The sequence below is a fragment of the Engystomops pustulosus genome, chromosome 4 (genome assembly GCF_040894005.1).
Source record: "Engystomops pustulosus chromosome 4, aEngPut4.maternal, whole genome shotgun sequence".
NCBI lineage: Eukaryota > Metazoa > Chordata > Amphibia > Anura > Leptodactylidae > Engystomops > Engystomops pustulosus.
The window spans coordinates 139,154,461-139,180,373 of NC_092414.1; the positions used below are offsets into that span (position 1 = coordinate 139,154,461).

At 40.6% G+C, this 25,913-nt stretch overlaps 1 protein-coding gene across 2 annotated transcripts; it reads right to left on the minus strand.

Annotated features, from left to right (window-relative positions):
• Nucleotides 1–637: 637 nt before the first annotated feature.
• On the minus strand, nucleotides 638–24,002 carry LOC140127252 (uncharacterized). 2 transcript variants are annotated; one of them, XM_072147693.1, is made up of 13 exons: nucleotides 23,856–24,002; nucleotides 21,870–22,540; nucleotides 20,515–20,574; nucleotides 16,421–16,473; nucleotides 15,572–15,716; nucleotides 14,154–14,515; nucleotides 12,938–13,166; nucleotides 12,720–12,837; nucleotides 12,205–12,325; nucleotides 7,097–7,208; nucleotides 6,273–6,385; nucleotides 5,140–5,225; nucleotides 638–2,408 (listed from the first exon to the last, which is right to left on the minus strand). In XM_072147693.1, the coding sequence occupies exons 2-12, from the start codon at nucleotides 22,506–22,508 to the stop codon at nucleotides 5,159–5,161; spliced, it is 2,019 nt and encodes a 672-aa protein (XP_072003794.1). In that variant the 5' UTR covers nucleotides 22,509–22,540; nucleotides 23,856–24,002; the 3' UTR covers nucleotides 638–2,408; nucleotides 5,140–5,158. The 2 variants fall into 2 exon arrangements, with proteins under 2 accessions (XP_072003794.1, XP_072003795.1); XM_072147694.1 differs by having other exon boundaries at nucleotides 5,136–5,225.
• Between the last annotated feature and the right edge of the window lie 1,911 nt (nucleotides 24,003–25,913).

Consider the following 25,913-nt stretch of genomic DNA (forward strand, 5'->3'; position numbering starts at 1 on the left):
CCCCAAATCTCCCACACTGTGTATTAATTTGGCATTCGTTTTTCACAGATTCTAAGAAACCATAGTCTATGAGTGATCCATAAAAAACATTGAAAACTTTATTTGGTTTCACAGTCCGTTACAATAAAGTCGGTGGTCACTCATCCATTAAAAGTAATTGCTGCAGCCACATAGCTAATTAACACATGCAATTACCATAGAAAAGTTAAAACCGTTATAATGCATATAAAATCCTGTACAGGCAGGACACCCGACTTACAGACAACCCATAGTTACAGACAGACCCCTCTGACCTTTGGTGAAGCTCTCTGGATGCTTTACTATAGTTCCATATTGCAATAATCAGCTGTAAGGTGTCCGTAATGAAGCTTTATTGATAATCCTTGGTCCCATTACAGAAAAAAGTTTAAACTCCAATTGTCACTGGGGCCAAAAAAATTTTTTGTCTGGATCTACAATTATAAAATATACAGTTTCGACTTACATACAAATTCAATTTAAGAACAAACCTCCGGACCCTATCTTGTACGTAACCTGGGGACTGCATGTATAGGTTCTTTCTAAATAACATTGCTTCTATAGTCCTGATTAAAAAAAAAAAAGAATGACAGCTGTTAACACAATAATTAAAACCAAGAGGCTTTTTACTTTATTTATTACCAATCCTGAATTAACAAGTTCATAGGCAAAGTAATTATTTAACTTGTCAACAATAAATCGACTTGTACGATACAAATGGAGAGCAATGCAGCCTACTTGCTATGTCAGAATATATGCTATTAGATTGTGATGAATGCTAAAATAAAAGATGTCTTCCTAATATAACATGTTAGCTCCTCAGGATGAAGGAACACACAGCATTATTTTCTTTAATTGTCCAAATCCTCAGCAAAAAATAAATATTTTGAGGAGAAATTATATCCAAACCATGATATCCGATTATTTCGAAACTTAAAGAGAACCCGTCATCAGGATTTAGAGTTTCATAGAACTTTTAATACTAATTCCCAATCTACCTTTGTAAAAATTACTGATTCTACTCACTGTTAAAATTTGATAAAAGTATTCCTGGCACCCTGTCAGCTCCTATATGCAGACATGAGCTGACCCCATGCTGTAAGCAAATCTTCCTCAGCTCACATCTGTATGGGGTAAGGGGAGGAAGTGGAGATGTAGGTAAAGATATAACTCATTTTTTTTCTTACTTTTTAAAATGGAAGCAGTAACATTTATTATAAAAGCAGATTGGGAATTAGTTGTAAAAAGGCAATGGGAAATTGTCATTAGGTGAAAATGTGTTATCCTGAATACCCATGTGCTTTAATAATGAAAAGTTTGGTGATTTGCTATTAAATTTCCTTTTATCATTCATGTCAACACTTGGTATACTAGAACTCTCCTATAATGTGAATGTAAAGAAAACGACACAATCCATGAGTACCATAGATGGATCTGTATTTACAGCACATCTGTCACTTATTATGGGCCTTTAATATGGAAAGTCCTTTCTGCTTAATCAATTCCCATCAATAACAAATACTTTATCAACTATTATAAGGACACATTAAAATAACAGATTGAAACTGCCCCTGAAATACTGGTGAGCTGGACTTTGTAATATATTTATAAGGACACATCTGTTGAAACGGTACACAAATGCCCACATTTGTGTGGGCAGAATCACAAATACTGGTGCACAGTCTTCATGAATCTGGCATCCCCTGCATTGCTACTGCACTCGCAACTTTTTTTGATGCACATATAGCATGCAACACAATTCTGACGATTTATGGTAATAAATGCGGCGCACTGTCATATAAACCTCAGGCTCTGTGAAGTCATGGTTTGTTACAAAACACTGGTGGTGTAGCAGGCAGACACTTGTGAACGTAGCCCATGTACATTGGCAGCCAGATTCAGAGAAACTTGGCCACAAGCAACATGCATGTACAACACGTGTGTTCTGGGCATTATGGCAGCAGATGGTTACACTCATGGTAGAGAGAGAGCAGGACTGATTGGAAGAGGGATTTGCTAGAGAACTACCACAATATGTTCTGACTTATTCAATTACAATCAATATTTTTTTTTTTACTTGGCTTCTATGTCTGCACCTTCCGTCCTTTTTGGGGCCTTCTCTCAAAAATCAATCAACAATCTTTATATCAGCAAGGCAAGGTCATTTCTAGAAAGCATATGCTACCATCATATGATTCTAAGCAAAACATATTATTTTGTGTTTATTATATAAATAAGCAGCCTTTTTTAATTAAACATTTTAGAAGAGCGTTATAGAAGCAATGTATACTGCAAAAGTAGTCAGTGTTTTTGGTATATATGCGGTCATCTTGATTCCTCTGGTATGATTTTACTCCGCATGAGAAATGGAAGAGAGGCTTCATAAGACACTGAGGATAAAACAAAATATAAATAAGAGACATAATAAAATGTGTAATAAAAGGCAAGACACCTTCTAAATAACAGCACATACTAGAAGAGCAGGAACTGTCCATCAAGCGATTAAAGAAATTAACAAGCCTGCCATGCTAAGAGCTACAGTGATGGTGACCACCACATCCAGTGTTTATTCTTGGTGCCCAGTGAAAGCTGGGGACCTTTAATGTGGGTGCTGCAGTAGAGAACAAGCGTTACTCTATACACGGCCATATACTATTATACTGGATATCTTACCTGGTCTATAGAGAAGATATGGATACCTAATTTTCACTACGTGATAAAAGAGGAGTTTTAACCACCTGTATAACAAACTTGTAATGTTTTTAATATTAGGGTTTTTATTTGATATTTTATATATATTTCTATAATCACATATATATTCACATATCACAATGCTCATATAAATACACTGCAACATTTATGTTATTCTGACAGTCAGCCTTCAAGGAGACTAACTATGGCAGACTACATTATTCCCCTGGCTGTCATTGCAATGCTTCAGCATCCCTGGATCAAGCTACATAAGTGACAAGCCAATTTTGGTTCTTGGAAATCGCATACAGTACTAGCCATGGCAACTATGGAGTTAAACAGCAATCCACATCAACAATGACAACTGTCTTTGCAGAAGGGGGACTAAGCTCCTTAGCCGGTGGATTCACCAAGAAACCCCCCAAAAATATATGCTAAAAAATAAACAGAAAGGTAGAATGCCAGGGCTGTAGAGTCGGTAAACCAATCTTCCGACTCCTTAATTTACCGAACTTTGTCTCGGGCTCCAGCTCCACCAAAATGGTCACCATCTCCGACACCACAGTTCTGTTTACCTGGTCACTCTAGCAGTTCTGAGATGAGTGCAGGTATTCCCTCCTAATGCCTTTCTCCTCTGATCTAGAATGGAGGAGCTTTACTTCAGAGAAGAGGGGTGCACAACATGAGTCCAATGAGCGCTTCCACATCTGGCAGTACTCGATGACAGGAGGCCCATTAAGAGTCCTCACTGCTCTCTGGTCCTCTACTGGCGCACTACTCTGTGTCCCGGCTGGTTGTAGGCATTGCGGCAAGGACCCAGAGCACTGCAGCCCAGGAGAGGATCCAGGAGCGGTAAATACTTGCCAGCTGTACTGTGCTGCTCCTGGGTTCTCTACCTTTTCTGGGGCAACTGCTGTGGTCCCACAGCAGTCTTTAGAAACAGTCTACCAGATATTGGGGTGTCTAAAACGTAGGGTCAGCAGGGCTGTGAATCTGACCGATACTGATAAATCAAGAGAATAAAACAGGAGTTATCTCACCCAATCAGTGGTCTCAGGTGCGGGGTACAGCATCCATAGGTTATTCGGTCCTTGGGCTGAAATCATTCGTCCAGATGCCAGGAGGGAACTATAAGGCTGCTCTATATTGCCCTATCAGATGGCAGCTGACCCTGATCGACCCCAAATGCTCCTGTCCTCACAAGGACAGTCCACAGCTGTTCCTGTAATCACTGACCCTACAGTATACAAATAGTAAACAAATTAGGGGCAAATTAGGGGCTAATTTGTTTACTATTTGTATACTGTGGGGTCAGTGATTACAGGAACAGCTGTGGACTGTCCTTGTGAGGACAGGAGCATTTGGGGTCGATCAGGGTCAGCTGCCATCTGATAGGGCAATATAGAGCAGCCTTATAGTTCCCTCCTGGCATCTGGACGAATGATTTCAGCCCAAGGACCGAATAACCTATGGATGCTGTACCCCGCACCTGAGACCACTGATTGGGTGAGATAACTCCTGTTTTATTCTCTTGATTTATCAGAATCGGTCAGATTCACAGCCCTGCTAACCCTACGTTTTAGACACCCCAATATCTGGTAGACTGTTTCTAAAGACTGCTGTGAAAAGGTCCCACTATATGGTGTTGTCTGAAGGCCAATTCATGTCATGTTTTGTAGACCTTATGGTGTACATGCTGACATCATATTTTAGTCATATTTAAGTAAAAGTTATGTTTTATATGTATATTTGTTCACCTATGCTTTCTGACATGATTTATGTTTTGTGGTGAGGTATAGCATCACTGTGCAGGGATACCCGTTACCCCTTTTCCCTATAGCAACAGTGATTAAGCTTTGCTGGTTGTCTTGTGGTAAAATTAGGGGCCTCGGCTTTTACTCAGGTCAGCTTATACTCGAGTATATACGGTAATAAAAATACCATAAACAATTTTCTCTCTCTCTCTCTCTCTCTCTCATTATTCTGGCATTTGACAAATATAAATAAGGCTAAGTTCACACTACCATCAGGATTTGCATTTATTTACCTCTGTTACAAAAAGATAACGGATGGTAAATTAACGGTAATTCAACTGAACATAACGGATGACAGTGATAGACAATTATTTTCACTTTCAATACATATAGGTTTTATATCTGTATAATCTATGCATCCCTCAAATCTGTCTGTCTGTCCCTCATAGATGTAATCTACAGCTAGTGAGGTATAAAGATTGAATTTACTAATTAATTTTACTAATGTACTATCCATAACCATCAACATTCTTAATTTTTCTCCTCATGAGACGAAAAACTCTTGAATATTATAACACAGATAATATTCATACACCATCTCTGACACCCAGCAAGAAGGTGAGTAAGAAAAAACTCGAATTAAAAACAGAAAAATAAGCTTGATGGACATACCTACCATTTGTGGTGAATGGAAACTACTTCTTAGTTACGCTCTTCCGGGACAAAGTCTTTGCGGTGTTTGCATATTTCTGTTTATCCTTTCTGCCGGTAAAATGCAGTACAAAGTTTAGAAAAATGGCACATGAAAAAAAAAAACACAAAATCATATAATGGAGTATAAGGGCTGCAGTGCAGCCTTTAACATCATCCCGGAACTTTTACCTTCATGTACCTCATAATATCAGAAAACCTGAATCTGTGATAATAAAACAGATTATGGAAATTAAAAGTACATCTACCATCAGATATACAGCTGACAGACTGCTCCAAAATACGAGCATTCTATTCTACGGGATGAAACCGCCAGCATTCTTGAAACAAAGACTTATAAAAATTATGCAAAGGAGATGGAGGAGCTCAAGAATACATGTACCTCCCGGCTACGGCTGCTGCTAATTTATATCCCGTCACCCATGGTGTCAGCCAGCAGTCTGAAAATACTGTGCAGGAAACACTGCTCAAGCAAAGTCCCTGCACGCATGTGTGAGATTTGCAAACTGTCGGGCTGACATCACTAGCAGCCTGATACACAGACTGGACCCAGCTACAATTAACATGCATGAATTACAACGGCCAGAGCCAGGAGGTGCTCAGGTGATGTAAGCATGAGCACCTCCGGCACCTTTGCATTTTATTTCAAGAATGTCAGGGTTCCAAGAGAGGGTAAAAATGGTTCCATCCACTAGAATAGTAAACAAGCAGGGAAGTTAGAGCAGTCTACCATCAATATATCTGATTGTAGATGTCTTTGATATAAATTCCCAGATTCTTCAATACTAGGATTGACTCGGTGAACGAGAACCGAGAAAAGATCTCTAGGTCCACAAAGAAACCACAAAAAAATGCAATGTATAAAAAGATTTAAAAAAAAGATGCAGGGCGATTAAAAAAAATCATTTAGATTGTGTCTATGTATTTTATCTAAAAAAATATTGGTTGATCGCCATTACAAATCAGAAAGTAAACCTATATTCAGATTTTTTACTTTTATTTTTTGTCCATGATTATGGGGCTGTCATGTCACCCTAGCTCTAGTATACACTTTGTTCAATATGTTGGCCAACATGAGATCTTGTTAATAAAACAAACCTGGACATCTTTACTTTATTTCTGCAGCCCTTTCCTCCTTCCCAGTGTATTGAGTGGATGTTCTTATTCATCATGTTCCCACATGAAAGGCAAGGCTTCACATTACTATATGGCTGCACAAAACAGATAAATGAAGAGTTAAAGGAGGACTCGAGCATTTACTTTTATCTTTATGGAAGCATTATTTTATTATATATCATTTTACTATGTATCTACTGTTATTATTAATGAACTATAAAGCACCTATCCATAGCATTAGTCATCTATAGTTAACAAGTAGTATTAGACACTAAGCATCCACATCAGTAAATGGTTTTAGACTAAGGTTGGAGATGGAACCGAGTACTCTACGTGCCTTCTATCTCAGGCAGCAGCACCAAACTGTATAAATCACTAACATTATGCATAAAAATTCCAGATTGAGTTTTTATCGTCATTCCTTAGCAAGAAGCTGGTGCTGTATGATAAAGCAGATCCATGCTGCATTTAGATAGGACTAAGCTCCTGAACGCTCTCAATACACCCTTACATACACTACGTTATATTATTTACACTGTGCTATTACTACACGTTATACAAGCTCTTATATCTCTTGTATCACCCCGTCATCCTCATAGACAGTAAGCTCTCGCGAGCAGGGCCCTCATTCCTATTGTTCCATGTTATTACTCTGTAATGTCTTATTTTAATTGTATACGTTCCCCAGACCCTGTAAAGAGCTACGGAATTTGATGGTGCTAAATAAGATTATTATTATTACACATCTGCAAGGGCTAAAAGGATCAAACATAAATGAATAGAACCTACAGTATGCAAAAGCTCACCTGTTCTTTAGCACAATAACCACATAACATGCGTGAAGCCAGTTCCATTTCATGGTTTTCTTTTTCATCATGACAAGTGTCACATGGATAAGCTTTCCCACAGCATGGAAACCTTCCAATGAGAGAAAAGTAGGAAGAATGTGATCATTTCTAATGTACTATAAAAAAAAAAAATCACACATACTCCATTTATAGACATAGCAATTTTAAAGGTAAAAAATTGATCTGCGATATGGACATTAGGTGATGTTCCTATCATAAGGACAGTGATCTCCAAACATGCCGTCTCGCTGCTTTACACCTTCAGGACAGCCATATGGCTATGTACGTCCTATTTCCACATGCCCTGTGCAAACATCATGTATATAATTGTTATGAGTGACAAAATTTAAATGGTCATATCTCCCAAACCATTGCACCTAAAAACACACATTTGGTTTCATATTAAAGGGAAGAATGCCTTTAGTATAATATCAGGATTGTGTTTCTAGGTGAAACAGAACCAGAGATATCCAATGTCTCTAAGACATGATAGACATCTGTCCATGTGATGTGATGGAGGTGCACAAGCCGATATCACACATCTCTGATTACTCTCTGTGATAATAACTGTTCCTGTACCTCCGTGTCCATCACTTCACAATGGACAGATTGGGGCAGATTTACTTACCCGGTCCATTCGCGATCCAGCCGCGGGTTCTCCGACGCCGATTCGTGTCTTCCGGTGATTCACTAAGGTAGTTCCCCCGATGTCCACTAGGTGTCGCTGCTGCGCTGAATTCTGTCTGAGTTCACCAAGCCAGGCCGGGTGCAGGTAAGCGCGTGTCAAGCGACACTTTTTTTTTTTAAAATACGGCGGTTTCTCTGAATCAGACGGGTTTTCCGACGGCCACGCACCCCAATTTCCGTCGCATGCATGCCGGCGCCGATGCGCCACAATCCGATCGCGTGCGCCAAAATCCCAGGGCAATTCAGGGAAAATCGGCGCCTCTTTCACACAAACGTATGCACACGGCTGTATGCTACCCGTACCATACTGTTTTCATCCATCCATGTAAATGGCCATATTGTCCACCGTATCGTACTGTACTTTGAGTGTGATTGAAATATACAGCATGTCCTATTTTCTCCAGTATTTCCGTTCCATAAGCGGCGTTTGCATTGTAGGATAGCGGGTGCTTATTACCAATCAAATGTGTTTCCATGAAAACGCGATAAGGCTGAGGCGCGTCCTAGTGCGCTTTCATTGCATTTCTAAATGCAATGTAAGTGCCGCGTGTGACTATACCCTTAAAGCGTATCTGTAAAGTTACTGACAAAAAAAACAGCAAAGCTAAATAGGAGCTTTGATAACAATTCAAACGATACCTGTATCATGCTGCTGTCTTCTTACTATCCCAAGATATAGCTTCATATATCTATCATCCCTTCTTATAAAATCATATTAAGCTATTCCTGAAGTGGCACTTCCTGGCTGCGAAATCAGCTCAGCGCACTAAATCCAGAGCGCTCAGGACATTTATGTGAATCCGGACAGCACTCCAGGTCCCATTTGCTTGCACTCATCTCTTAAAGCCCCTCCCAACAAGCCTCCTCTCTTCTCCTGCCATCCTATATGGTTTCCCATGGTTACCAGAAAGCATGACAAAAGGAGAGTAGCCTGGGGGGACAAGGAAAAACTCCTGCTATCATCTAAACACCTTCAGATAACTCACACATAAGCGTCCTGGAGGATATTTATCAGAAGTCTCTAAATTTTTTTTTTAAGATTTTATTTTTCATTTTTCAAAATTACAACAATGCACAAAAGGCAACAAAACATCCGCCTCAGGGAAGTATAAGGCACAATCATAAAGATAGGGTTAGCAGTACAAAGAAATCAATATTGGACAAATACATCGGTCAGTAATGCAATACCAAACCCGTATATTGCCTCGCAGAATGCATTGCACTCCCCAAGGCGGGGAAACTCATTCACTCTTCCATTCACACCTCACACACACAGAGCTACCCCTCCTGAAGCTGTCTGAGCAGTCACCCACACATCCCAGATCAAGGAAAAACGGTCCGGAGCAGAAGTGTCTAAATTGGCAGAACTGTTCTAGTTGTCCATGGCAACCAATCAGAGCTCAGCTTTTATTTTATAAACAGCTGTTTAATAATGGATGCTGAGCTCTGATCGGTTGCCATGGGCAACTACAACAGTTCTGGTCAAAGATACTGTGCTGCATTGTCATACCACTGAACTTCAAGGAGCCGCACTAGTAACCAGCACCCTAGATGCACCAACAAATACAGTAAGGAACAAATGACACCCAGAAACCATATATACAATTTGTATGTAAGTCGGAACTGTATATTTTATAATTGTAATCCCAGCCAGAACTTTTTTGGTCTCTGTGACAATTGGATTTTAAAAATGTTAGGTTGTCATAAGAATTAGGATTAACAATAAAGCTTCATTACAGACACCTCTGATAACTGTTACAGCTGTTTATTGTAGCCTAGGACTACAGTACAGCAAAATACCAAAATCCAGAGGTCCGTTTGTAAGGGGTCTAGGGGTCGTATGTAAGTCGAGTGTTCTTAAGTAGGGGACCGCCTGTACTGCATTATATTACATTGGTACAATAACTAACACAGACCCCAGAGCAGACTACAATACAGTGCTTAAACCAGACAATAATAATAATAATAATAATTTAGACCCCCCCCCCTCATCCTCCCAGAGCAAAAATACTGGAGCCCCCCAGGGCAGACCTAAAAATACCGGAGCCCCCCAAGGGCAGACCTAAAAATACCGTAGCCCCCAGGGCAGACCTGAAAATACTGGAGCCCCCCAGGGAAGATCTAGAAATACTGAAGCCCCCCAGGACAGACCTAGAAATACTAGAGCCCCCCAGGGCAGATCTAGAAATACTGAAGCCCCCCAGGGCAGACCTAGAAATACTGGAGCCCGCAAGGGCAGACCTAGAAATACTGGAGCCCGCCAGGGCAGACCTAGAAATACTGGAGCCCCTCAAGGCAGACCTAGAAAACTGACAAACCGCGGTATTAAAGGTACTGATCAGATTTTATAATAGATAAACCATATTTTTCGTATTACAAGACATACTTTTTAGCACTTATAGTCTAAGGGTCAGGAAGAACCCCCACTGCCATACTCTCCTGACCACTTTAAAGAAGATTGGGTAAAGCGCTGATGAAGAATTTCACCTGATCTCCCAGAGAGCACTGCTCTCCTTTCCCTTCATTCCCAGGTTTCTGTAGAACCTTGAGAAGAAGCATGTGACTTATCACACACTTCTTGCATCATTATTGCTGCCGGGACTGGCTAAAAAGTGTGTGGTGTGCCTGGTGTGTTGCTGTGTGTGCATTTAACAGTGCTGGGCGTGTTGCTGTGTGTGCATTTAACAGTGCTGGGTGTGTTGCTGTGTGTGCATTTAACAGTGCTGGGTGTGTTGCTGAGGGTACGTAGCTGTGTGCGTATAGCAGTGCCGGGTGTGTTGCTGAGTGTGCGTATAGCAGTGCCGGGTGTGTTGCTGAGTGTGCGTATAGCAGTGCTGGGTGTGTTGCTGAGTGTGCGTATAGCAGTGCTGGGTGTGTTGCTGAGTGTGCGTATAGCAGTGCTGGGTGTGTTGCTGAGTGTGCGTATAGCAGTGCTGGGTGTGTTGCTGAGTGTGCGTATAGCAGTGCTGGGTGTGTTGCTGAGTGTGCGTATAGCAGTGCTGGGTGTGTTGCTGAGTGTGCGTATAGCAGTGCTGGGTGTGTTGCTGAGTGTGCGTATAGCAGTGCTGGGTGTGTTGCTGAGTGTGCGTATAGCAGTGCTGGATGTGTTGCTGAGTGTGCGTATAGCAGTGCTGGGTGTGTTGCTGAGTGTGCGTATAGCAGTGCTGGGTGTGTTGCTGAGTGTGCGTATAGCAGTGCTGGGTGTGTTGCTGAGTGTGCGTATAGCAGTGCTGGGTGTGTTGCTGAGTGTGCTTATAGCAGTGCTGGGTGTGTTGCTGAGTGTGCGTATAGCAGTGCTGGGTGTGTTGCTGAGTGTGCGTATAGCAGTGCTGGGTGTGTTGCTGAGTGTGCGTATAGCAGTGCTGGGTGTGTTGCTGAGTGTGCGTATAGCAGTGCTGGGTGTGTTGCTGAGTGTGCGTATAGCAGTGCTGGGTGTGTTGCTGAGTGTGCGTATAGCAGTGCTGGGTGTGTTGCTGAGTGTGCGTATAGCAGTGCTGGGTGTGTTGCTGAGTGTGCGTATAGCAGTGCTGGATGTGTTGCTGAGTGTGCGTATAGCAGTGCTGGGTGTGTTGATGAGTGTGCGTATAGCAGTGCTGGGTGTATTGCTGAGTGTGCGTATAGCAGTGCTGGGTGTGTTGCTGAGTGTGCGCATAGCAGTGCTGGGTGTGTTTACTGAGTGTGCGTATAGCAGTGCTGGGTGTGTTGCTGAGTGTGCGTATAGCAGTGCTGGGTGTGTTTACTGAGTGTGCGTATAGCAGTGCTGGGTGTGTTGCTGAGTGTGCGTATAGCAGTGCTGGGTGTGTTGCTATATGTGTGTTTGTTTATTTGTATAACAGTGATGAGTGTTATATAAGTAGTGAATGTAAGTAGCAGACCTGATTGAGTAAATAGATGTAGCAGAGATGTGTGTAAATGGATGTAGCAGAACTGATTGAATAGTGCTTGTGTGTGACCGACAGAATTTTTAATTGGTGTAAAATATATATTTTCCTCATTTCGGACTACAGGCAGTCCCCGGGTTACATACAAGATAGGGTCTGTAGGTTTGTTCTTAAGTTGAATTTGTATGTAAGTCAGAACTGTATATTTTATCATTGTAATCCCAGACAGAACTTTTTTGGTCTCTGTAACAATTGGAATTTAAAAATGTTGGATTGTCATAAGAATCAATATTAACACTAAAGCTTCATTACAGACACATTTGATAACTGTTATAGCTGTTTATTGTAGCCTAGGACTAAAGTAGAATAAATTACCAACATCCAGAGGTCCGTTTGTAACTAGGGGTCGTATGTAAGTCGAGTGTTCTTAAGTAGGGGACCGCCTGTACTAAATCTAGGGTGCGTCTTATAGTCCAAACATATGGTAATAAAGCTCACCTTAGCCAACGGCAGCTCTTCCTATAATGCCTGCAGGTGCCTCGGTCTGGGAGAGGTTTTCCAGGTTGTATAGATGGATCCCTGATTGCTTTTTTTCTGAGAGAACTAAGATCTTTGATACCTGTAACAGAATTAACAGTACTTATAAATGTAAAATGACTGTACACTTGCATGCCAAAATATATTTCTGTTGGGCAAACCTAAGCCATTTAAGTCCTCGCCAATACTTTATTACTATGTTAATAGGGGGGATATTTGCAGCCTGTTTTATTTCTGAAAAGTATATTGCTCAAAACATCTCCTTTTATTTAATTACTAAATTATTCAATCAAGCAAAGCACTTTGGCGGAAGCATGAAAATGCCTTTATTGATATAGTGAAAAGTTGCAGTGTGAACACCGCTAGAATATAAAACACTGTTCCAGGACTGATGTTTCATCATACTTTAGTTCCCAATTTATTAACTATTAATTACCTTTGATTAATAAAAGAAGGACAAAAAATCTGTATCATACCACTATTTTTCCCAGGGTAACGTTGAATCTTTTGAAATCTGGTGGCTTCAATAAAAATGCTGAGTTTGCTGTGGCACTCAACACAATTCAAGTCTTTAGTGGTGCCATATGAGAGACTCTGCGGGACAAAAAGAGATTAAGAGATGACCGAAAACATTTAAAGTAAAAAAGACATATCTGATGTTTTTATTATAACTTCAGTTCTGAATTTTCCATACCTTTACTGGTTCTTCATGAGAACAATTCAAGCAGCTGATAATGAACATACACTCCAGCAATACAAGGTCTCTGGCAGATGCTCCTTGTATATCCACATAACCCAGCACCGCTGAGTATTGGTGCATGACACTTGGGTAGAAGGTGCCAGTAATACGACTGTTACATTTTTCACACTGTGCTGTACACGATTGCTTCCCAGTCATTGACAAGTCTGCTGTCACTTTACACCTGAAGGAACAAAACTAAATCAGAACAAAGAAACTATTCAGTTGCTACAATAGTGGAAATAGAAAAGGCCTTTAGTGACAACTACAATAAGTTGGAGGGGCTGCATTATTCACCCTTATATAAGGATCAATTTGTTACAGAAAAGTAAACCAATGTACTACTGTGGGCTAAGGAGGACTTCCATGAATTCAAGTGAATAATAACAGATATTAAATGAAAATTGAATATAAAACTGCTCAGCTCCTCCTGCTCTATAACATGATGCATGTAGATGAAACTGCATTTTCACAGTGTCAGGTTTTCTTTCACTCTGGAATGAAGAGCTTCATTTGTCTTTGCCAAAGACAAATTCACCACTGGGCATATACAGCCAGATACAGCCACAAGTATACAATTGTGTGGGACACTTTATAAGCTTTCCAGAAATACACTTCATTTTTGCTATTTGTTAGAGGAAATATAATTTTTATATTTATATACAGAAGCATCTAATTGTAGCGCTCTGGCTCATGAAAAGACTACTTTCTTAACTGCCCAGCAGCACCCAGCTCTTCCTCTTCACAGAATCATGGACATTGGAAAAGAAGGTGGAGAAGAAAATAGTTATCCCACAAAGTGCAGTCATGCTCCTGGTACACTAAGCACAGTAAAGTAAAAACAGATATATCCTAAGTGAAAAAGTTGCTAAAGTGCTTCACACAATTCTTAGCTATTATGTGTGGGGAAATGTGGGGGCTTAACAACTTTCATCAGTCCATACTCAAAGTGTTAGATATATTATTTTACAGTATTTGTACATTATTAATATCAGGAGAAAGTCTTCATGGACGGTCTCAAAAAAAAAAAAAAGACTTTGAATGACCGATATAAAAATTACAATAGTGCTTTGAGATCCATGTGCAGAATGACAATACTATGATCTTAGTCATGTCATTCTATGGTAGATTATCCCACTAGGATAAGTCCTAGGCAACTCCTATTTCTCACCTGCTGCACTCTGAGGACACTACAATGTACTGTGCAGTTAAAGTTCCCACGCCACCTCCCAATTTTAATCCAAGGAACCGTATTTCTGTGCCCTTTCTTGGGCCCTCTGCAGTTCCGCCTTCCACGCTTTTCAATCCATCATTGATGGCATCTCCTGTACCAGGCTCTAGGTCATCTTCATCATCTTCATTACAGCTTATCCAGCTGTCCGAGTCATCATCCTCAAAATTTTCTTGGTCACTCTTGTGTTGTCCATCCTCTGCATTATCTTCCTTGCTTGATGTAATTGTGATTGCTGCTTGCAACTGCTGGTATGGAACAAACTCTAATCCAGCCTTTTCAGCTTCAATGTCTCTCTTTAACTATTGAACAAGCAATAAATACAAAATAACTGTGAACATATAAAGCCATATCTATTCACATTTTATAGATCAAGGACTATTACATGGACAAGTGTTCATAGCAACGCTCATTCCTAACGGTCTTATGGGATTGAATTGAGAATCAGCTGACATACAAGCATTTACAGAATAAAAGATTATTGGTTGCACATAACCCTGCGGAAATAAGGATGTTCTGCCAATGATCACAACAGCTAAATGGGGCAGGAATTATCTCAGTACTGATTTTTACTCCTCCACATACTGTTCAGCAAAGCACGCCAATTTAAATGATAAGCCCTGATAAGCATGTGTCCTTTTGAAAAATAAGCAATGAGTAGGAGCCCGTTCACACTATACAGAGCAAACACCCACGATGTACACCACCAAAAAAGGTTTAAGTTTATGTAAAGGGAAGTTTGGGGAAGAGGGAAAAGTTGTGAGTGTATCACATAAAATATAACTTTTTTTAAATCCTTTTTTGAAATGATTTTTTAAGGCCCCTAGAAGAAGCCGTGGTGACCCGGCGAAACACATGTCGGGACACTAACTCACAATCAATGATCACAGGATAGGGACATCTAATCGAGGGACAGTGTTAGTATACCAGCTGCTGATAACTCCTCGGCGCGGGGCATTGATCCCAGCCAGGAATCTGATACAGTGCTCTACTGTATCTCGATCTATACGCAAGATCACTGTGCTCTTTAGCGACATGCAGAATACTGGTACCTGCCGCTGAATCATATAAATGACACATCACTGTCTCCTCTAATCCCCTTATAAAATTATTAAGAGGATGTGATACCATATTACAAGAGGACTGGTCTAACAAAGGGGACTTCCTCTTGCACTACTGTCCCAGGCTTACAGTATATAGCCTCTGTGACATTGAGTGTGGTTCGCCGTGCCACACTAGCACCTCATGATTTTTATAGACGCACACGAGTCTTGGTTATTTTAAAAAAGGATTAAATAAAAGTTATATTTTATGTGATACACCTTTTACATAAACTTGTGAAAAATAAGGCATGTTACCAGACGTGCTCCTTCTGTAAATAGGCGCTCCAAGTTCCGATCTAACCAGTGTAAAAAGGGCCTGAACAGCAGCTCCACTTTTCCAACCAACTGATTGGTTGCATGCTTTGCTTCCAGCCATGCCTTTGAGACGTCACATACATGTCTGTAAAAAAAAAATATATATATATATTATCCATAGGTTTAGGCTCTGCATCATTCCCCACGCTTTTGCTTCCAAGTATACAGAAACCCTGCAAGAGACCTAAAAAGAACTCCATAATAAATAAATTGTGCATTTATTATGATTGTTCATGGTTTGAAAAAAATGGGTCCTCTGTGAAACATTTCAAAAAACATTTATTGGTACAGGAATTGCTATTCACTTGATACACCCAGTTGTGTCTTTCTATACTAGGGCTATGGGCATAAATATTACAAGTGTAAAATCTATAGTTTTGTAGAACTCCCTTTGCTTTTTATCTTATACTCTCCTGCCCTGTATGTTCATCTAAGTATCTCCATCTCTGGGAGGTTTCTTATCTAACCCACAATAGCACCACAAAAAGGGAAACAAAAACAAAGCATAAAATAACACTTTATTAGATGAATTAAAACAAATCAATTTAAAAAAAAAGTCAGTTTTCTGTATATGTTTTCTTTTTAATTGGATTTGTTTTATTGATCTAATAAAGTGTTATTTTATGCTTTCTACATTTTGGTTTTGTCTCCCTTTATATGTGGTGCTAATTGATTTTGGGAACAATCTGTTTACATGGTGTCCGTACCTCCTATTACTTGTAACGTGTTCATTGTAGCCCACAATATGCCAAACATGATAAATATTCCGTAAAAGCGGTTTGACATTACCTGCCCATAACGGAGGGTAAATCTTGATCTTCAGGAATCTGAACTGTGAAAACCTACAAATAATATAACAGGTATTCCTTAAAAACTTTTAAAAAAAAGTATAATACGCCAATCAAGAAAATAAAAGCAACACAACACAATGTAACTTCATGTCAATCAGACTTCTCTGAAATCATTGACCCAAAAAGGAGAGCCACAAGAATCATCAAAAGTAAAATAAATAATGAATTTTATTATGAAAATAATGCACAATATACAAAAAGAAATTCTATCACATAATAGGGAAAGACAATAAGGGGAAACAAGTGGCCCCTGATGGTAAATGGGGCAGCCACGGAAAACATAAGCCCCTGCAGACACCCCAAAACCTATAAGTAATTAGTGGTATAAAGACAAAAATGTCTAATAAGTAATGGTAAATGATGCAAACGGGAATATGGGTAGAGAAATATCCCCTTAATTGGTGAATCATCTTGTCCAGTTATGAATAAAACACAGATTGTGAATCAATTTCTCCTGCTGTTGCGTTAATGGAACAGACAACAGGTAAAAAAGATTAGCAATTAGCAAGACAACCTCTATAAAAATAACTGTTCTGTAGGTGGTGACCACAAACCATTTCTCTGTTCTCATATTTTTGGCTGATGTTTTCTGTCGGTAGAAACTTATAGCCATAGATGTTCCACTGGGGGATTCTGGAAAAATATGCAAATAAGTTTTCCAGGATGGGAAAACAAAAACCATGCTTCTATTGCTACCTTGTAAAACAGATCCCTCTTAAAGGGGTATTCCCATCTTGGTATTTGCATTTAATTTTAATGGTGGTCAGGCAGGGCTCAATAGCGCATGTTTGGCCTCCTCTGCCAAAATGTGAGGTGGTCGTTTCTGAGGAAGCTATCTCGTTTCTAAGGGACAGTATGTCTACATTTATGAGAAATTATCTTCACACAGGAAATTTTTTTTTAATAACATCCAATTGAAGAAATGTTTACATATGGCAAATGAATAAAATTAAATGTAAATGCCCAGATGGGAATACCCCTTTAACACTAAGCGTGGCTTTCAGGACCCTGCGGGACTCAACCTATATTGGCCTTTAGGACGCGGTCCCATTTTTCAGATCTGCCCTGTGCTTATAAGTGCTTATAGCTTTGGAACACTATGAGATATCCAGGGGATTTTGAGAGTGTTGCTCGTGACACATTGTACTTCAAATTAGTTAAAAAATTTGGATGATACCTTTTGTGTTTAGTTATGAAAAAAAACTACATTTTTCTAAATTCTCTACTTTTGAAGCAGATAGTCATTGCACCCAAATAAATTTATAACTTACATTTTTCCAAATGTCTGCTTTATGTTGGGGATCGGGCAGCTCCAGGGCACTTTGCAGACCTCGGGGCTGCCCAGAAGAGGATCGGATTCGATCCATAGGGGGAAGACCCTTACACGCCGCGGTCATGCTTGACCGTGGAGTGTAAGGTGTTAACAAGCATGATCTGAGTCAGCTCCGATCGCGGGTGTTGGTGAGCGGTGTCAGCTGTGATAAACAAATGACAGCCGCTGCTTCTAGTGCCGGCTCCATTCGTAACCCGGTGCCAGATACAGGACGTTATAGCACGTCCCCATGCGGGAAGTATCTACCAACGGGGATGTACTATAACGTCCATGTGCGCCTAGGGGTTAATTGGCAACGTTTCTGCAAGGATAGCTCTCCCCAACCCTAAATAAAAGCCTCTCACTCCGGGTTCTAATCCGGGTGGTCTACAACCCACAGGAGCTGCTCAGGTAAAACAGCTCATCCAGGATGGCACATCAGTGCGAGCTGTGGAAGAAAAGTTAGCGGTGTCTGTCTGCACAATGTCCAGAGCATGAAGGAGCTACCAGGTGACAGGCCAGTATACAAGAGGGTTGTTGGAGGCCATTACAGCATTAAGACTGTTCCTTCCTCCTTCGTGAAAAGAGGAACAGGTGGAGACGTCCTGGAGCTTTCCAGCAGGCCACTAATATTAATGTGCCTGCTCAAACTGTCAGGAACAGTTTACAAGGTGGTGTGAGGACCCAAAGTCCACATGTGCAGGGTGGTTGGGATTTGGCAGAGAACACAAAGATAGGTAAATTCGACATTGGCACCCTATGCTCTTTACAGATGAGAGCGTGTTCACATTTAAAGCATGTGACAGATTCTGGAGACGCCATGGAGACCCATAACAGTCTTTGACTTACACAAAATTACCCTTCAATTTTCAGTAAAATAAATGTAAAAACAATGACAAGCAAGATGATACGATATCAAGAACTGGACTGCATGCTCCTGGTTACTGTTTTATGCACTTGCACCAGGACCTTGCACCTTTCATTGGTGGTCCTGAAAATTTTAGTTTTGCGCTTTAAATAATTAATGGAGCCTGGGGAGAGCTTATTATACATCAATGGAGTCAGTAAGTCAACACTAAGATTGGTTTTACAAATGATCTGACACCGCATAATGAATTCATGAAGAGACAGAAACCATGAAATTGAGCCTTTCCCTTACCAAAACACTGAATTCACATGACCGCATGGGGGACGTATGTACGGCTGCAAGCTTGCGGCCGTACATACAGTACAGACCAAATGTTTGGACACGCCTTCTCATTCAAAGAGTTTTCTGTATTTTCATGACTATAAAAATTGTAGATTCACACTGAGGCATCAAACACATGTGGAATTATATACTTAACAAATAAGTATGAAACAACTGAAAAGTGTGCCGTGTGCCGCGAGTGGGCAGAGCGCGCGCCGCGAGCGGGCAGAGCGCGCGCCGCGAGCGGGCAGAGCGCGCGCCGCGCGCGGGCAGAGCGCGCGCCGCGAGTGGGCAGAGCGCGCGCCGCGAGTGGGCAGGGAGTGTGTAGAGTGCGTGCAGTGTGCAGTGAGTGTTCGGTGACCGTGCAGTGTGCCGTGAGTGTGTAATTTATTTTTATTTATTCACACCCCCAGCACCACCTACAGAGTGCATGGGCCACCATTACATTTTCTGTGCTGCCGCAAGATTTCTGTGCAAGATTTGCAGAAGCTCACTGAACGCTCTGTAGGTGGCGCCAGTAAGGCCAGGGGCATTAATAAATTACATCACAGCGGAGGCCAGAGGTACTCTGCAAAGCAACTCATTTGAAGGCACATTTGAATATTGTAAAATCTCTTTTTCTACTAAATGCAGCCGTTCCAATCTAAACCTAAAAAGGATTACTGCGGAGGGGTACGGGATGGGGAGGTGAGTAGTAATCATATACCATCAGGGAATCTGATACTAGATGTCCTTTAATGTGCAGAAAGGACTATGGGACAACTATGATATTCATGAACATCTAAGACTACTTAATAATATCGAGTAGGACAGGAACATGGCTTGTAGGTTTCATAAGGGAAGGGGCAATGAGAAGGTGATACCAAATAGACCGATCTACTGTCAATCATTGCGTTTTTATAATTCAACAAAGACGGCTGCCGAGACGCACAAAATGATAAAAATGCATCAAACGTCATCTCAAAGCCAGCAAAGATCTTATTTAATCCTCTTTGGGAGACAGTGTTGGGACAGCTTTAATCTCTGAAATGTAATCTTGTTAAAAAAAAACCCAGAGTGGAGGGAGGTGGAATTAATTGCACTGAAGAAAAGTTGTTAGGATGATCCCAGTTCTCTGTGTGAGAAAGATGAAAGCGCAATACAGACAATCATGATGCCTTCCCAAGATAGGAGAATTCATGTCAGGCTCTGAGTGTTTAACCCCCTAACAGGTGAAATAAAGCTCCCAACCACAAGAGTTTAAAAAGAAGACATCCCCAGTGTATCTGCACACAGTGTCCCTCCATAGACCTCAATACTCTAAATTGGCTCCAGATTAATGCAGTCTATAGCCATAAGGCTGCTGAAAAGTATATCACTAAATACTGTTACTAGAGCTCATAGTCATGGGCAGAAAAAAACTGAAAAAAAAATCAGCTCAATAAGAGAATTAAAGCAGATCAAAAATACCCTTTAAAGTGCATTCTTTTTACATGAATGTGACATGGTTAAAAAAAAGTGCATTTTCACTGGTTCAGTCCTCGGCAAATACCTGCATGGGATAGTCTTCTGGGAACTCCAGCAACAACTCGATTTCCTTTAGGTCAAATGGCTGTGGAAGACATACATAAATGCATAAGTATTCACTAATTGTAAGGATTGTAAGGATGAAGAATGCAGATGGCATAACGTCCCAGTGTGTCTCCATGTGGACCAGATTTCAGGCCAACTCAAGATGAAAAACAAAAAGATACTGTATGTACTCCAGTATAAGCCTAGTTGCTAGCTGGCTATATACTAGGGGACATGTGATGCTGGCAATATACTAGTGGGCAGGGTCTGCTGGCAATATACTGGGGCGGTATGGGCTGGCTAGCTATATACTAGAGGGCAGGGGCTGGCTAGCTATATACTAGAGGGCAGGGGCTGGCTAGCTATATACTAGAGGGCATGGGCTGGATAGCTATATACTAGAGGGCATGGGCTGGATAGCTATATACTAGAGGGCAGGGGCTGGCTAGCTATATACTAGAGGGCAGGGGCTGGCTAGCTATATACTAGAGGGCAAGGGGATGGTTAACTATATACATGTAAATTAAAGCCTCCTGTCTTTTTTCATCAGCCAGACATAAAATGACTGCAGATGGAGGCTCATGTGATATCTAACTGTCCACGAACAATCACCCTGCCAGAACCTTGATCTTATATTCATAAATACTATCATAAGGTCATGGCAGAGCGATTGTTCATGTACAAAAAAGACAGGAAGCTTCACTTTACATATCAAGAAAGCAGTGCAGGACTTTTAACCCCTTAATGCAAATTGATTTTGCCTTTTTATTTTTCACTCCGCACATTCACAAATGTAAAGAGCTGTATAAGGCTATATTCAAATGAACGTATGGGGGACATATATACGTCCCCCATACATGGCAATGGCCCCATATATTCCTATGGTGAAGGGCGGCGGTTACCGGCGTTCACCCCCTCCTCCTCTCCCCGGCGTCACTGTGTGCCCGCCGTACTACGGTACAGTGGGCAACGGCAGTGTGAATATGGCCTTAGGGCTTGTTTTGTGTGTAACAAATTGCACTTCATGGTGACGGTATTTACCATGCCGTGTACTGGCTAGCGGGAAAAAAATTCTAAACTGAGTAAAATTGGTGAAAAAACGAATTTGAACCATGGTTTGTCCGTTTACGCTTCTGGAACAGAAGTGACAATCACTGGCACGGGGTAAGAATAAATGCCACTATTCATACTCCAATGACCTGAAAACTGAGGCCATTACCGATGGAAGTCACAGGAACCTCAGCACTTCTGGTCTGGGAGAGTTAATTAAAAACCCTTTAATGATAAGACAAAATATTATCAGTTTCTCATAAACAGGACTTTTATGGAACTCACCCAGTCTGGATCTGTAGGCTCCACAGTTACCCTATAATATGTAACTTTTCCATCTTCTCTCTCTTGAATGATAAGTTTATCTTTAGGAAATCGCTTACAAAGTTGAGAAATTTCTGTGTTTCTAAGCTTGGCAGACAACTCTGCAGTGAGATTTGTAGTCCTTATATCTTCCGGAATAACCGAGGGTCTCTCCATCTTAGGTCTACAAGGTGGTTTCCTATTTCCAGAGATGTTATCATGGACTGGTGGAAGCTTTTGAGGATGCCAAAACCTGCAGTATTGATCCATGGAGCAGTATCCTGAAGCAAAGTAGCGGCATAGCTTCCTGTTATGATACTGCTTGTGTGGGGGCTCAGATAGGACAGGGTTAACCTTTACTTTACTTTGAGAAACCATTGGTTCTGTAACTTCAAGCTGCTCAGTAACAGTAACATTTGGTAAGACTGAATTATTACTTTTTTCAGGGCGTTTGCCATCTGTTCTTTGGTGTAAAAACCGGCATCTCCTTCCAAACTGGCAGTAACGCCCCTGAGAGTAAAACCTGCATAAGCGAGGCTGCTGAGTCACAGCATTACCTTCAGCAGTGACCTCTTGTAGGACAGCAGGGAGCTCTGTACTTTGCACTTCAACTTCAGCCATTGTAATAAAGAAGAAGGCAGAACAAAAACAACCTAAAGTGAATCATACAAAATTAAACCATTATTGTGATCTTCAAACATGGCAAAAAAATCTGCTATGCTGGTGGCCATAGATGTAATGATAGTACAACTAACTGCAAAGAATGAATGGTGAAGGGGTTGCCCCACAAAATAAATGTATGTCCTATGCATGTGCATGTGTGACCTGCAGCCTATTCCCTTCTGTGGGGCTGTCAGATGATGATCTTTTGTGGCCCTGTGTAAGCGAGTGCAGCGCTGGCCATACATGGGCACTGGTTCTCCATTCAAAGGGGGAATTCCAGCCCCAAATTTTGTGGACCCAAACAAACTGACATCCAGTGTATAGGCGATAAATATTCTGTAGTTAGTCATTCACTATGTGGCCTAAATAACATTTTACTTTTATTTTTCATGTCGCTACCATAAAATTGACAACAAACACATAGTACGTCTGCACACAAAGCATATTTTACACTGTGGATGTTATATGCAAGCAAATACAGTAACAATGTAATGTATGAGATTTATGAAAATCCCATAAACGCTGCGGAAACTATATGCAGATATGTATTAAAAACTTTTATTTTATTTTATGGTCAATGTACAGATAGAGTAGCTTTGATTTTGCTTATATTTTTTATTTAAACTACATTTTGGTAAATTTGACTACTCTATCGCAATGTAAGTGCTAGATGCTTGTTTGCAATGTAGTTTAAAAAAAAAAAAAAAAAGTAGCTCAAATGTAATAGCTGCTTCCATGTTGGATCAGTTTCCAGCTGCAACAGAAAGCAAATGTAAGCTAGAACTGTAGACATGGTCCATCTAGAAAAGAATAATGACAGAGTGATCAGCTCCCTGCTCAGCCCAGAGAGTAGTTATGCTCCGGCACTGCTGGGGGTGTCATCCATCAACTATTGGTGACCACTCCTATGAAGCTACCTGGAACTGCATTATAATCCAATTTTGTGCACACTATATATGCTCAGTATTTTACGAATAGTAAAATACAGTCTCGTAAAGTGCAGCCAGGTGAGATAAATATACACTGGTAATGCGGGGCAACATCCTGGCTGCTCATACACGAGATGCACCATAGCACTGCAGTAACAGAGCCCGCACCACATGCTTATAATAACATACTTATAATAATATACATATAATATAAGTGCGAAGCACGAGCTCATGGCTGCATGAGGCCCTCTAATTTACACATCAATGAACGAGCCACCCGCAGGAAGCTGACGTCTCTGACAAACACTGTGTGACTGGGCTGCTGACAGACACTTGTTCATCTAGTCCGCAGCTACAAGAAGCTGCGGCCACCCACCTGCAGGCTGGTCCGGATAGCAAACTAGTCCCCCTATACGAGCTTGTCCTTCGGAATTAACTTCCGCACTTGTGCGCGCAGACTCCGATGGTTCCGTGTGTGGCAGGAGCTGCGCGGTAATCACCGGCTATAAAACTCTACTGTACAGAGGCAGGAAGACTGCTCACATCCATTAATACACAGTCATGCAGGAAGCCCTTACAGCCACTAATAAAGAGGCAGGAAGACCTCCTTATACCCAATTATAGATTTATACCTATTAATAGGCAATAATAGTAGGGAAGAAACTGTCTGACCGGGCTGCCCTCTTTCACACTTGCGTTGCATATCATGTCCGTGTGCTACACATAAAAAAGGATTTTTTTTTTGCCCACGATTTTCATTAGTTTTTGATCTGTTTTGATTCATTAGTGTGTTGCCTTAAAAAAAAAAAAAACGTAAAAAAGACTGATGACTATGGGTATCTTTTCTATGGCAATTGATAGGTGAAAAAAAGCATTCCACGCCTTTCAAAATTGCAACACATTTTTTATGTGTCTCCATAGCTTTTTTTGGGGGCGTTTTTTACATGTGTGACTCGCAAAAGTGGAGCATACTGAGATTTTCATGCGTGTTACAAAAACAAAATGTGTGTGAAAAAAATGTAAGTCTTTCAAAAACTGTTGAATATAATGGATCAAAGTCAAGTGCAATGCCAGTTCTTCCTGTCAAAAACACACAGAACTCTTGCGTGAAAAACGCTAGTGTGAAAGAGTCCAAGGTTGAGCCCTCTTCATACAGAGATGGGCTTTGTTGCATATTGCAGCAAAAACCCACCACAATCACCCACGGTCGGTGCTAGTACCGATTGCGGGTGTTAACCTTTTCTCTGACGCCGGCAAAGGGAACTTAAAACATGTGCCATGTTTTGTCCGATCGTCGCTACCCCGAACGTCATCGGGGGCAGCGATCGATTGCCATAACAGCCTCGGGTCTTCGTCAGACAAAAACGCCATATACTGCATTGCAGTATATGGTAGGAACGGTTGGACCTTTATAAAATATAATAAACACCTCGATCGTACCGAACCAAAGAATAACGTAGAGGTGTTATTTGGAGCGCAGAGTGAAAGTCATAAAAACTGAGCCCACAAGAATGTTACGCACATGCATTTTTTTCAATTTTTCCACCATTGGAATTTTTTTCCTGCTTCCCAGTATATGGCATGGAATAATAAATAACATCACGGGAAAGTAAAATTTGTTACGCACAAAATAAGCCCTCACAGAGCTCTGTACACAGAAAAAATGAAAAAATTATGGATTTTTGAAGGTGGAGAGCGAGAAATGAGCGAAAAAAACCCCTGCGTTCTAAAGGGGTTAAGGCTCACACCCATTTTTTGGATTCTGACTTGTGTCGCTTTATATGGTTATAACTTTTGAACACTGTTACTTATCAAAACGATTCTGAGATTGTTTTTTCCCCACATGTTGTACTTAATTTTAGTGGTAAATTTTAGGTAATAAGTTTTGCTTTTATTTACAAAAAAAAAAGAGAAAAAATTATAAATTTTTTGAAAAATTTGCCATTTTTTAAATTCTAAATCATTGCGTTTTCAAATTTAACCTAAATAAGTTGCTGAATAACATTTCCTAAATGTCTACTTTACATTTTCATCATTTTTAAAATGTCTGAATAATTTATTTTGATGTCACGTGGCTTACAAATCAAATATCGATTTTCTGTATTTTCAGAATTGACTATTTCGGGGATAGTTACCGTTTTGAATTAAATTTCAAATATTTAGCATTAAAAAAAACCCTATATAATCAAACCATTTGCAAATGTGCACCCCTTAAACTATCAGAAACAGCTTTTAGGAAGATTGTTAAGCCCTTTAGATCTTTATAATAATTAAATCAAAATGGAGGTGAATTTTAGAATGATAAAATTTTGTCAGTTATATGTTCATTTAGCCCTACAATTTACACATTTACAAAAGATAAAAAGAGAAAACCAATCTTACAATTTGTTCTGCAATTTCTCCTGAGTACAGAGACCCCCCACACTTGGCCATT